At 45.3% G+C, this 13,481-nt stretch overlaps 1 protein-coding gene across 3 annotated transcripts in view; it reads left to right on the plus strand.

Annotated features, from left to right (window-relative positions):
• MDN1 (midasin AAA ATPase 1) overlaps positions 1-13,481 on the plus strand; it is a 164,887-nt gene that overhangs the window by 144,024 nt on the left and 7,382 nt on the right. For all 3 annotated transcript variants that reach the window (XM_066358873.1, XM_066358874.1, XM_066358875.1), the window contains 11 exons: positions 139-294; positions 797-938; positions 4,006-4,331; positions 4,566-4,733; positions 5,834-5,935; positions 6,635-6,830; positions 8,011-8,181; positions 9,749-9,912; positions 10,666-10,755; positions 12,249-12,364; positions 12,971-13,145. In XM_066358873.1, coding sequence (XP_066214970.1) covers positions 139-294; positions 797-938; positions 4,006-4,331; positions 4,566-4,733; positions 5,834-5,935; positions 6,635-6,830; positions 8,011-8,181; positions 9,749-9,912; positions 10,666-10,755; positions 12,249-12,364; positions 12,971-13,145 — 1,806 coding nt within the window. The remainder of the gene's footprint in view (positions 1-138; positions 295-796; positions 939-4,005; positions 4,332-4,565; positions 4,734-5,833; positions 5,936-6,634; positions 6,831-8,010; positions 8,182-9,748; positions 9,913-10,665; positions 10,756-12,248; positions 12,365-12,970; positions 13,146-13,481) is intronic.

Raw genomic sequence — 13,481 nt, forward strand, 5'->3', positions numbered from 1 at the left:
ATATTTCCATGGGTTAGGCCCAGCAGGCAGAAATTATACGTGTCTAAGAGCTACGTAAGGTAGAGTAAATCTTTGTGCCAGCAGTTTCTTACATCATGAGTTATGATTTTGTGTGTTTTTTTCTGCTGTGATATTTAGGAAGATTGTGGACTTGTTGCTAAAGATGACAACTTGGATTCTGGGAAGTCACACAGAGATAAAAACCAGCATGATAAGAAGGAAGAAAAGGAAGAAGCAGAAGTTGATGATGATGATGGACAAGGCCAAGACAAAGTGAATGAGCAGATAGATGAGGTAATGAGGATGGAAAGCTGACCCACCTGACTCGAGGCCAGCCCACTGCACCCACGGCTCTTAGGGCAACTCAAGGCTTCTTTTTTTTTTTGTCCCTTGTTTTCTTACTGTCTTGTGACAGAACGTGTAACAGCCTCTTAACAGGACATAAAACTGTCTAACTTGGTTACCAGTGAGGTGGTCTTCATGCTGTTTGGGCTCGTGCTATAGTTTGGAAGGTAAAACTTATGGTCCTTTATTTCTTTTAATAAACTGCAGTTTCTTTTTGGAGGTCAAGTAACAGGTACCTCTTATCAATGGAGAAGCTGCACAGAATGTCAAGTTTGAAGTTCCAACGTGCAAATCCCAAAAATGAGTAAAATTATAACATGTGCTATTAATGTTAAGGCAGAGACATTGTATTCTTGCAGCATAACTACTTAGAGTTAATGATACGTGAGTGCTGCTTTTAAAAAAAGTTTTAAATTTTTATTATTTTGCCTGTTCTCTCCACTGTCCAAAGAGAGAATATGATGAGAATGAGGTGGACCCTTACCATGGCAATCAGGAAACGCTGCCGGAACCTGAGGCCTTAGACCTTCCGGATGATTTGAACCTAGATAGTGAAGACAGGAATGGTGAAGACTCGGATCATGAAGGAGAAGGTGTGTCTTTCAAAATCTGCGGAGACCAGTAGGGACTTGTTGAAAAGGAGCAATAACTGATTTCTCTTCAGGCCAATGTCATAGTAAAGTCATAAATCATGTTTGATTAGCTCAGTTCCAATTTGCAAAAATCGTTGGCTTGTTCTTTGTAGTGTTTCTCATCTGACCTTAAGCTTGTCAACTGGCAGATCTGTGTCCCCACTCTCCAGCCCTGTGTTAATGCTGCTGGGCCGGGAGGTGCTTCATCGCACATGGGGCCCTCTCCCACCGCCACCACCGTGTGCCCACCCTGTGGAGCGATGGAAACACTGCAGTCTGGGTCGACCCTGGCTTCCTGGGGAGCCCAGTATCTGCTTCATAAAGGAAATGATTGCTGTGCTTATGTGGTGTGTTAGGCCTGAAATGCGAAGTCTTTATAATCGGGAGTGAAATTGAATAATTCCAAGAGAAAATCCTCACACAGCACATGATCATAACCTGGTGCCTTTGTCACCCATTGTTCAACCCTGGTGGCTCCCCTAGGGAGTGTCATGTGGTCTGAGTTGGAAGTACTTTGCAGGAGGTGCTGCTATAGTAGTGTCCTCCATCCTGGTGGGGAACCAGACAGAATGATGTGAAATAGTCTCACTCGGCTTCCTAATGAATCAGTTACATGTTTAGTAATGCTGTTAATTTTTTTTAACACCATATTGGGACAAAAATAGGAAGATACAGCCTGACCAGGTGGTGGTGCAGTGGATGGAGCATCAGACTGGGATGCCGAGGACCCAGGTTTGAGACCCCGAGGTTGCCAGCTTGAGCGCAGGTTCATCTGGTTTGAGCAAAAAGCTCACCAGTTTGGACACAAGGTCGCTGGCTCGAGCAAGGGGTTACTTGGTCTGCTGAAGGCCCATGGTCAAGGCACATATAAGAAAGCAATCAGCCCTGGCCGGTTGGCTCAGTGGTAGAGCGTCGGCCTAGCGTGCGGAGGACCCGGGTTCGATTCCCGGCCAGGGCACACAGGAGAAGCGCCCATTTGCTTCTCCACCCCTCCGCCGCGCCTTCCTCTCTGTCTCTCTCTTCCCCTCCCGCAGCCAAGGCTCCATTGGAGCAAAGATGGCCCGGGCGCTGGGGATGGCTCTGTGGCCTCTGCCTCAGGCGCTAGAGTGGCTCTGGTCGCAACATGGCAACGCCCAGGATGGGCAGAGTATCGCCCCCTGGTGGGCGTGCCGGGTGGATCCCGGTCGGGCGCATGCGGGAGTCTGTCTGACTGTCTCTCCCTGTTTCCAGCTTCAGAAAAATGCAAAAAAAAAAAAAAAAATGAAGAAAGCAATCAATGAACAACTAAGGTGTCGCAGTGAAAAACTGATGATTGATGCTTCTCATCTCTCTCCATTCCTGTCTGTCCCTATCTAACCCTCTCTCTGACTCTCTCTCTATCCCTGTAAAAAAAAAAAAAAAAAAAAAAAAGTTACAAAAGAATCAAGTATCATCTACTAAAAGACAATTTCATAGATTATTTATGGATACTTTGCCCTAGAAAAACAGCCAGGCTCATTTTAAGCTGCTGCATATATAAACTAAAGAGCAGTTATTTTAAAGAATTATTTGCTAATAAAGGAATTGATTTCTAAAGTGTTCAAAGTATAGAAAAAGCTCTTTAAATAAATTTTTTTTCAAATAAAATTGTTTCCATTTGAATATGTGTAGTATTTTCTATGTATGATAAAAAATGGTGTCCATCAATTATTCAGTGATAATTGAAATTTAGACTTTTTTTTTTAGAGAAAGAGACAGGAACAGACAAACAGGAAGGTAGAGAAATGAGAAGCATCAGTTCTTCGTGGCGGCCCTTTCGTTGTTCACTGATTGCTTTCTCATATGTGCCTTGATGGGGAGCAGGGGGCTCCAGCTGAGCCAGTGATTCCTCGCACAAACCAGTGACCTTTGGGCTCAAGCCAGCAACCATGGGATTGTGTCTATGATCCTATGCTCAAGCTGGTGACCTCTGGTTTTCAAACCTGGGTCCTCTGTGTCCCAGGCCAACACTACACCACTACCTGGTTATGCAGATTATCATTTTCTTTTTTTTTTCCATTTTTTGGGGGACACAGTGTGTTTCTGAAGTGAGAAGCGGAGGGGCAGAGAGACAGACTCCCACATGCGCCCTACTGGGATCCACCTGGCAAGGTGGATGCTCTGCCCATCTGGGGTGTTGCTCCGTTGCAACCAGAGCCACTTCTTAGCACCTGACACCAAGGCCATGGAGCCATCCTCAGTGCCTGGGCCAGCTTTTGCTCCAATGGAGCCTTGGCTGCGGGAGGGGAAGAGAGAGACAGAGAGGGGGAAGGGTGGAGAAGCAGATGGTCACTTCTCCTGTGTGCTCTGGCCGGGAATTGAACCCAGGACTTCCACATGCTGGACCAATGTTCTATCACTAAGCCAACTGGCCAGGGCTTACTCTAATTTTCTATCTGTGTTCTAAAATGTTCCTGTTGTAGTGGCATTTAGGATTATTATTTTTTTATAATTTTATTTTTATTTATTTATTTTTTTTAAAAATTATTGACTTTTGGGGGGGAGAGAGAGAAAGAGAAAGGGGAGGAGAAGTAAGCATCAACTCCCATATGTGCCTTAACTGGGCAAGCCCAAGGTTTTAAGATTATTTTTAGTGAATTATTATTTAAAGAAACATACAACCCACTCAATTGTATGTAGCATTTAAGTATGGTTTAGGTTAGGAATAGGTAAAATTTTTCTGTGAAGGGTCAGGTAATAAATATATTATACTGAGCTGACCATAAACTGCAACAGAGTTTAAACTCAGTCCTGCTGTTGCAGTGTCAAAGCAACCATAAGTGACAGAGTAGGTGGGGTACATGCAGAGCTGAGCGAATGGACGTGGCTGTGTTCCAACAGAGCTTGATTTACAGAAACATGTAGATGGCCATATTAGGCCCACAGGCCACAGTTTGTCAACTCCTGGTTCAAATAGCAAAACAAAACACTTAGGTAAGTATAGCCCATCGTTAAAAATAGTATCGTTGGAGTTTTAAAATAGTCTGGTTTCTTTTGTTTATGTACGCAGAAGAAAATCCTTTGGAAATTGAAGAAAAACCAGTAGACAGTGAAGAAGCAGGTCATGAAGCTGAGAAACTAAATGAAGAGACTGAGGCTGACCGGAGTGATGATCGGGGTCAACAGGAGCCTGAGGAGGACCCCAGTGACAAGGGGGAGGGGGAGGAAGAGATGGACACAGAAGCTACTGCCCAAAACGAGGACGTGGACAGAGGTTCTGAGGAAGGCTCAGAGGAGGAGGAGCAGCAGTCTCTGGAGGATAAGGACGACCATGTAGAAGCCGCTGAGGAGAGTGCAGAGGATGGCGTCTCTGTTGACCAAGGTCTCCAGCCTCAGGTAGTGTGGGTGTTGGTTTGCCTTGTATTAGACATCATAATGAGGAGGAGAACTTGTCTTATTCCCGGTAGAACCTCCTCTAGATACTTCTCCGTCACTAGGTGGTGCTGCTTTTAGCTTGTTAAGATCCCCCTTTCCCAGCCGATCCCTTGCTGCAGACAGCCCTGGGCGAGGGGTGGGGCGCCTCGTGTTCTTTCCCCAGAGAACGCAATGCTGTGTTTGATTTCCCTGCAGAAGGAGGAAAAAGAAGAAGGGGAGAACTCTGACCTGGAGGAGCAGGTGCCAGAGGCTGCGGAGAGGAGAGAGCAGAAGTCCTGCGGGCAGACCGGGGTGGAGAACGTGCAGAGCGCTCAGGCTGTGGAGCTGGCGGGGGCCGCGCCCGAGAAGGAGCCGGGGAAGGAGGTGAGGGCCCTGGGCCCGCTGCCTCTGAGGTCTCCTCCCGGTCTGAAATCACAGTCTCTGGTTCACATGTGATGTTCATTTGTTGTTGACATCTAAAAGTTTCATCTCTCATTTTGGGGACAATGACATAGACCTATTTTTATATGCTTTTCAGAAATAACCCCAGAATATTTGCTATACATTGTATTTAATTGATGGGCTTGCTGAAAAAGTGTTGTTGTTTTTTTTACAGAGACAGAGAGAGAGTCAGAGAGAGGGATAGATAGGGATAGACAGATAGGAATGGAGAGAGATGAGAAGTATTAATCATTAGTTTTTTGTTGCGACACCTTAGTTGTTCATTGATTGCTTTCTCATATATGCCTTGACCGCGAGGCTACAGCAGACCGAGTAACCCCTTGCTCGAGCCAGCAACCTTGGGTCCAAGCTGGTGAGCTCTGCTCAAGCCAGATGAGCCCGTGCTCAAGCTGGCGACCTCGGGGTCTTGAACCTGGGTCCTCCGCATCCCAGTCCGACACTCTATCCACTGCGCCACCGCCTGGTCAGGCGAGAAAGTTATTAAACTAGAAGTTTTCTGTGTAAGAATCAGGTTCGGGTTATTTTTCACAATGCTCCCAAAGAAAGAAAAGTAGAATTCAGACTTCATGTAATAACAGGCCTTTAGTAGTAGTGCATCCATTTTCTTTGTAGTTCACCAGGCTATTAAACCTTTTAATGTAGAAAGCAAAGCAGTTCTTTATGTTTGACCCTGGCTGGTGTGTTCTGTACGTAACCACAATGCAGGCGGCCATGGAAAGCGCACTGGGTCAGAGGGCCTGGTTTCTAATCGGGGCTGTCCTGCCCTCAGAGTAAGCGGCTGCACTCCTGTCACAGACCGGCCTTGCAAAGTGCAGTCCCCCAGAGGGTAACAGGTCTGGGTCTAGAGGCTGCTGCTCTGCCCATGGGCCAAGTAGTCGGGCGAGTTCCAGAGCAGGCTGGCAGGTGTGATGATCTGACTCAGGTGAGAATAGTGGTGAGAGAAGTTGTGCATGGCACAGCACAGTAACCAGGTGCTTGGCAGCCTCTTCCACCCTCATCCTTTCATGGCTTGGATTTCACAGGAACACGGGAGCGGAGCTGCGGACGCAAACCAGGCAGAAGGCCATGAATCCAACTTCATCGCCCGCTTGGCCTCCCAGAAACAGACCAGGAAAAACACACAGGTCTCTGTCACTCGTCAGCTAAACTTAAGTGAAGGCCGCATGGAGAAAAAGATGTTCTAAACTATAGTGATTAAAAAACAAAACGAAACACATGCTCTCCCTTTGCTGTCCCTGCTCTATCAGACATGATGCCCCCCCACCTCCACCCCAGCCCTCTCACGGAGCCTCAGAGCCAACCAGTGTTGCTGTCTTCAGTGCCTATAGTCTTTGAGTTTTAAAAATCAGTTTTTTAATACAGTGCAGTTCATGCACATGATACAAAATTAGTATATAGTATACACAATACAGTGTACAGAAGATGTGTTGTAGAATTGTAATTGTGCACTGGAAACCTGTATGATTTTGTTAACCATATTGTCCCAATAAATTAAAAAATGCCTCCATTGTCCCAGTCCGCAAGCCACCCATGGAAACGGGCAGCCAGTGTCTTCCTTCAGCTCTTTCCTGCATGTGAAGTGTGGGTGTACATGTGTGTTTCTTTGCTCCCTTGCCTTTATTCAGATATAAAATTATATCAGAATTGTTCTGTATGTGTAGATAATTACTGCCCATTCATTTTAACAGCTGTGTTGAATTCCACTTTTGTATAGCTGTACTTGATTTACTTAACTAGCCCCCTGTGGGTGGACATTACAGTTATTTTTAGTCTTTCTGTGGTTATAGACAAGGCTCTGATGAATCTCCTCCTATTTCCCACAGAGTTTTAAGAGGAAACCTGGACAGGCTGACAATGAACGCTCCATGGGTGATCACAATGAGCATGTGCACAAGAGGCTAAGGACTGTGGACACGGACAGCCACACCGAGCAGGGGCCCACCCAGCCCCAGGCCGAGGACGCTGCTGCCTTCGAGCACATGAAACAAGGGAACGACCCTTACGATGCCCAGACCTACGGTAGGTGCAGAGGAGGCTTCTCTGCTCACTGAGCCCTGGGAGCACTTGTGCTGGGACTGCCCACCACGTGCTGCTACACATTCATCTTAGGAGGGATGGACATGGCTTTTTAAAACTATTTTCTCTCTAATACTGTGCAGTAATACACACTGGTTTTGGTTTAAAGGTATCCATAGCCAAGTGCAGATGCTCAGTGTTTGTGGGTCTAGTGTAAGTTTTTCAAATATCCTTGATATTTGGAAACCGTTGGCTGCATCCAAACCTAGCTCTGCTCTGGTGGTTCTGAGTACTGGGTATTTCTTCATAGTCACCTTTAGGATGCTCCCCGCAATGGCAGAGACTGAACTTGAAATGAAATCCACGTTTTCTCTATAACTGAAAAAGGAAGAAAAAAAATCTCTGCATAAGAAAGGAGTCAGTTGTTCATCACTCTCTAGTTTTTGGTGACTTGCCACCATTTTATCCACAATATGTAAACCATTGATAATATCTGCCTGTGAGTAGAGTACAAAAACAACTACTCTGCAGTAGATTACCTTTTTTCCCTTCTCTCCCTACTTGTTAGGAAAATAAAGTAGTAATAGTAATAGCTACCACGTATTGAGCTTTCACTCTGTATCAAATACAGTTCTGAGCCTTTGCTGCATGGTCATGGAATTTCCCCAGTAATCTCTTGAGCAAAGGAATCTCATCTCCATTTTATGATGAGCATACTGAAGCCAAAGATGTTTAAGTACTTGTCCAAGATCGAAATGCTGGGACATTGGTCTTTCTCTGCCAAGTGTTATGCTTGTCGTCACTACCATTTCTCCACCCATAACTTAGAAATGGGGAGAAATTCCATTAGCTGCTCTGAATCATGTACCCAGCCTGTTTATGCTGGTTCCATCTCCGCTCATAGCAGTAGAGACCCAGCTAAACCTCCTCCTTCTGTGGTCCCGGCTGTAGTCACACTATGTCCTTGTAGCTTCGTGGGGGGTAGAGATTAGGCAGTTAGATCAGTAGGTCAGTAGGACATCTCAGGCACAGACAAGCCAAGCACTGTGTCCAAGCCACAGTCAGTGGCAGAACCAGCATTATTAGAATCTTGGAAGGTACTACGGACAAACCATGCCCACTCGTGGTTACTTTGTTCTTCAAAGGCTGAGGCTTTCTATGCATGTGTGCACTTTGTTGGCAGATGTGGCCAGTAAGGAGCAGCAACAAATTGCAAAAGACTCCAGCATGAAAGAGGAGGAGGAGGAGACAGAGGATACCTGCATGGACACAGAGGAGCAGGAGGAGCTCAAAGCAGTCGACACAGAGCTGCTGAAGCCCAAGGAGGTCAAGTTGGGGACCACGACAAGCTCCGGTGAGTTTTACAGGGAACAGACCCCTCCTAAGCTCTCTTAGAGAGGTTGCGTTTTCTGTACTGCAGCCAACCTGGGTCTGTTATAACAAAATCACTGTGTTCCATTTAGGAGTGGAAAGGTGGAAGTGATGTTGCAGGGTATTCTTCCAAGGAGACCACTGAAACTTTTGTTTCAAAACCCCATCAGCAGCCCTGGCCAGTTGGCTCAGCGGTAGAGTGTCGGCCTGGAGTGCGGGGGGACCTGGGTTCGATTCCCGGCCAGGGCACATAGGAGAAGCGCCCATTTGCTTCTCCACCCCCCCCCCCCTTCCTCTGTCTCTCTCTTCCCCTTCCGCAGCCAAGGCTCCATTGGAGCAAAGATGGCCTGGGCGCTGCCCCAGGCGCTAGAGTGGCTCTGGTCGCGGCAGAGCGACGCCCCGGATGGGCAGAGCATCGCCCCCTGGTGGGCAGAGCGTCGCCCCTGGTAGGCGTGCCGGTGTGGATCCCGGTCGGGCGCATGCGGGAGTCTGTCTGACTGTCTCTCCCCATTTCCAGCTTCAGAAAAATACAAAAACAAACAAACAAAAAAAACCCATCAGCCTTTTTAAAATATGTAGAAGAAAACAATAGATCATTTACTCGGGTTGTGACTTGAAGGTATATTCTTGAGAATCAGAAGTATTTTCAGTTATATGAACATATACAATATTAGTTTACATAAAATGCGGTAAACTGCTGAGAGAACTAGAATGGGGACATGCGTGCGAGGGCAGCAAACTTGGATGCAGTTCCACTCCATAGTTGGTCAAGAGCTATTATTAGTTTATTTTTTAAAGTATGTTTAATACATTAAAAAATAACTTTATCAGCAGTGTAAAAATTAACAATCAGTAATGAAATAAATACAAATTGAAAAGCTTTGTTTCCCTCTTCCTTCCCGCCCCCCTCGGGTGTTCGTGACGGGCCATAGTGACGTGGAGAGGCCCTGCTCTGGGACGAGCCGTCCTAGGTTCAGACCCAGACCTTGCCTGTTTCAGAGGATAGGACAAGTTATTCATCTTTTCTTTGCCTCACTTTCTTCATCTATAAAATGGAACTATGATATTATTTATTGATTGATTTTAGAGAGAAAGGTGTGTGGGAGTGGGGGAGCAGGAAGCATCAGCTTGTAGTTGCCTCGCTCGTGTGCCCTGACCCAGCAGGCCTAGGGTTTCGAATCAGCAGGCTCAGTGGTCCAGGTAGGCACTCTGTCCACTGCGCCACCACAGGCCAGGCCCTGTGATCTTATTTTAGTGCTTGCTTTTACCAAAGTTGTACATGTGTGTCGTGTAGAGAATCCCACCGTTCTTTGGGGTTTATCGGTGTCTACTGTAGTTCCCCCTATTCCCACCTGCCTAGAATGTCAAGGTGGGGAGGAGAAGGTGGGGACTAAGTTATGGCTGTCTCAAAGAGAGGGAACCTGTGAAACCGTTTGTGGACGTGTTGGGGAGTGAACGAGTGAGGTAGAGTGATTGTTAGGATTGATGGGCAACCAGGAAGGCTCAGGATTGATTTTAATATTATGGTAAAACTCTTTGTATAAAAATAGGCTCTGAGGAGATGGAGACGGAGACCAAAACTGTTAGAACAGACAAAGACCAAGATCCCAGGACAGACAAATCCCACAAGGAGACAGAGAGAGAGAAACCAGAGAGAAGCCGAGATTCAACTATTCATACAGCCCATCAGTTACTTGTGGACACGATTTTCCAGGTACTAAAACTTTCACAAGTGGTCAGGGGTGGGCAGGTGATTAGGGTGATGGGGGGGGGGGGGGCTTTCACAAGTTACTGCTTTTGTAAGTTGACAAAATGTAATCCATTTAAATGTTTGACTTTAGAACTTTATGGAACATCTGGTTGGTTTGGGGTATCATAATCAGAATTTTTTAGGATCACTGTTGGTATGACAGGTTTCTCTAAGTAGATAAAACTATTTTAATCGTTAAACCGGAGGGTCACAGTGGTGGTCCGTGCCCTGACCTGGTGGTGATGGTGGGTCTGGTCGTCGGGCCTCTAGCTCTCACGTCTCACGTCCCCCATCCCCCATCCTTGAATAAGGACCTGCTGGACACTTAATAGTTTATGTTGGTAAAGTAGCAAGATCTTTTGATGTAAGGCATGCATTTAGGAAGAACTGATTGAGTTGTTTTCCTTAATTGTTTGACTTAATGGCAGATTAATGAGAGAATATTTTCGTTACTGATATTTTTATGGGAATTCAGTTTTGTTTTGTTGGAATTGATTTATAAATGTTAAAATTTCTTTTATCCATCTTGCTTCAACAAATGGAAAGCAGGAGAATTGGGTCTGACATCTTCCTGTGCCATTAAATTAGCTCTTAAGTTTCCTGTATCGGGGGTACATGCTTGGAGTTCATACTGCAGGGAAGAAGGCAGCCTGACACGGGTTGGCGAGTCCAGCCTGGCTGCCTCTCATCTGTAGTTTTTTTGTTGTTTCTTTTCAGCCCTTTTTAAAGGATGTTGATGAACTAAGACAGGAGCTAGAGAGACAGCTGGAAAGGTGGCAGCCACATGAATCTGGAACCCCAGAAGAAGTAAGTCACTGGTCTTTTCATACAATAGCTTGACTTCTGTTAGGGTTTGGCAAGCTTAATAGGTTCTTAGCTCCAGCAACCCTTTGTAAAAGGAACCGAGGATATGGAGAATGTAATTACAGTTCTGAGGCCTAAGTCTGTGCACTGCCTTTTGCCTGCTTTGTTTTAGTTAAGCTAGTGACAAACTGATGTGATTCATTTTTGACTTGTGTTGCTCACACTGAAATAGGTAGCAAATATCACAGTCATTGAAAAATGGGGTGGAGATGCTATCGCCCTCAGAATAGGCCACCTGGTGCAATATGGAAGTATAGATTGACCACAAGTTTCATTTTTAATGACTTTACATTCTAAATTTACTGTATGTATACACATTTTAACTTTACGTCTATTGTCATCGTCCCACCACATGTGTGTATTGACTGCTCTGTTGTAGTTGGCAAAAAAAAAACATGAAACTTTGTGTCCAGGAAATAAGCAAAGTTGAATGTTACTTGAGAGATTTGCATTTCTCACTTTTGTTTTTGAAACAATGTCCTAAGAGCCCACAGTTAAGTGGCTGGGTCTGCTGGCTCTGGATTTACTGGTTCGTATCTCCCTCTCCACATGAAGAGGACAGGTAGTATGTTCTGTGGGTGATACGGCTTAAGGCAGGGGTCCCCAAACTACGGCCCGCGGGCCACATGCGGCCCCCTGAGGCCATTTATCCGGCCCCCGCCGCACTTCTGGAAGGGTACCTCTTTCATTGGTGGTCAGTGAGGAGCATAGTTCCCATTGAAATATTGGTCAGTTTGTTGATTTAAATTTACTTGTTCTTTATTTTAAATATTGTATTTGTTCCTGTTTTGTTTTTTTACTTTAAAATGAGATATGTGCAGTGTGCATAGGGATTTGTTCATAGTTTTTTTTATAGTCCGGCCCTCCAACGGTCTGAGGGACAGTGAACTGGCCCCCTGTGTAAAAAGTTTGGGGACCCCTGGCTTAAGGCATTGATTTGGCCATGAATTTCAATGTTTTACTGTTGTTTCATTCTTTCTCAGTTGAAACTGAATTGTGGTTTTGGTGAAGGAGAGACTTTATTTATTTATTTAAGAGACAGACAGGAAGGGGGAGAGATGAGAAGCATTAACTTATAGTTGGGGCACTTCGGTGTTCATTGATTGCTTTCTCATATGTGCCTTGACTGGGGTAGAGGGCCCCAGCTGAGCCAGTAACCCCTTGCTAAAGCCAGTGACCTTGGGGTCATGTCTATGATCCCACACTCAAGCTGGTGAGCCTGCACTCAAGCCGGCGACCTCAGGGTTTGGAACCTGGTGAGGTGGGAGAGACATTTTTAATCAAATGAATTAGCAGCTAAGAAAAGCCTTAACTGGCTTCTGTTGAGAACATTCATGCAATTATTTTCTGCTTAGCATCAAACCTTCACCTTGTGGCAGTAACTGGCTGGCTTTGACACTCTGAGGGTCACTTACATGTTGTTGCTTTGGTCACAGGAAAAGGCTGCAGCAGAGATGTGGCAGAGTTACCTGGTCTTAACTGCACCTCTTTCACAGCAGCTGTGTGAACAGCTTCGTCTCATATTAGAGCCCACGCAGGCAGCCAAACTTAAGTAAGTCTTCCCATCAGCACTCACAGTGCCGAGAAAGGGTGCGGTGTTGCCTTGTCTGTTGAGCTCAGCACTGGGTCACTTGTACCGAGTTCTGGGTTGCCATTTCTGCTGCACACACACCAGTATGGTGTCCCTCTGCCTGTTTCCATGTTATCTACCACAAGTTTCTGTGACGTCTGGAATGAAAGCAGTTTGTTTCGTTAATTACAGAGAAATTGGCTGAGCCTTTGCACGCTGCTCAGGTTGCTACATGTTGAGTTGTTCATTTGTTGCATGTTACTCACCTCGATCTTTTCAAAGATGGGTCAAACATCATAGTTGTAGGAGAGAAAAGAGAATCCAAGACTTACTATTCAATGCAAATATCCTTTTCTAATTTTAAAAAATGTCTCTTAATTTCTTTGGACCTAATTATTGTCACTTACATAACCAGTTTTTCTGGCCACTGATCAGGAAGACCCTGCCCTTACACCTCAATTGTAGTAACCCTTCCTTGTGCTGGGTTATTGGTTATAAGGTATTATTAATGTGATTTCATCTTTTAAAATGTTCTCAGTGTATGAGCAGTTTTAACTAATCTTCGTCCCATTTTGGTAAATTTAATAGAGGAGACTATCGGACCGGGAAGCGGCTGAATATGCGGAAGGTCATCCCATACATTGCTAGTCAGTTTCGAAAAGACAAGATTTGGCTTCGAAGGAGCAAGCCCAGTAAACGCCAGTATCAGATTTGTTTGGCTATTGATGACTCTTCTAGCATGGTGGACAACCATACGAAACAGGTAAGAGAAAAAGCAGTTTGACACACCAGTTGGCTTTTCTGAGAATGCAAATACCATGTTTGAGAAGACCTAAAATTTAAAGAGTGCAAAGGGGCAGTTTCGTGCCTCAGTATTTTGGTCCCTTGACTGTTACAGGTCTTTTCAATTGTTTCTTAATCTTGCTATGCTGTCTCTAGCTGCAGAATACATAAATTTGACAATGTATTTTCCACAAAATGCAACATACTATTAAATTATCTTTAGACAATGTACAATCTTTAAAATTTTTTCCCACTGATTTGAGAGCGAGAGAGAGAGAGAGAGAGAGAGAGAAACATCAACTTGTTCCACTTAGTT

The sequence above is a fragment of the Saccopteryx leptura genome, chromosome 1 (assembly GCF_036850995.1).
Source record: "Saccopteryx leptura isolate mSacLep1 chromosome 1, mSacLep1_pri_phased_curated, whole genome shotgun sequence".
NCBI lineage: Eukaryota > Metazoa > Chordata > Mammalia > Chiroptera > Emballonuridae > Saccopteryx > Saccopteryx leptura.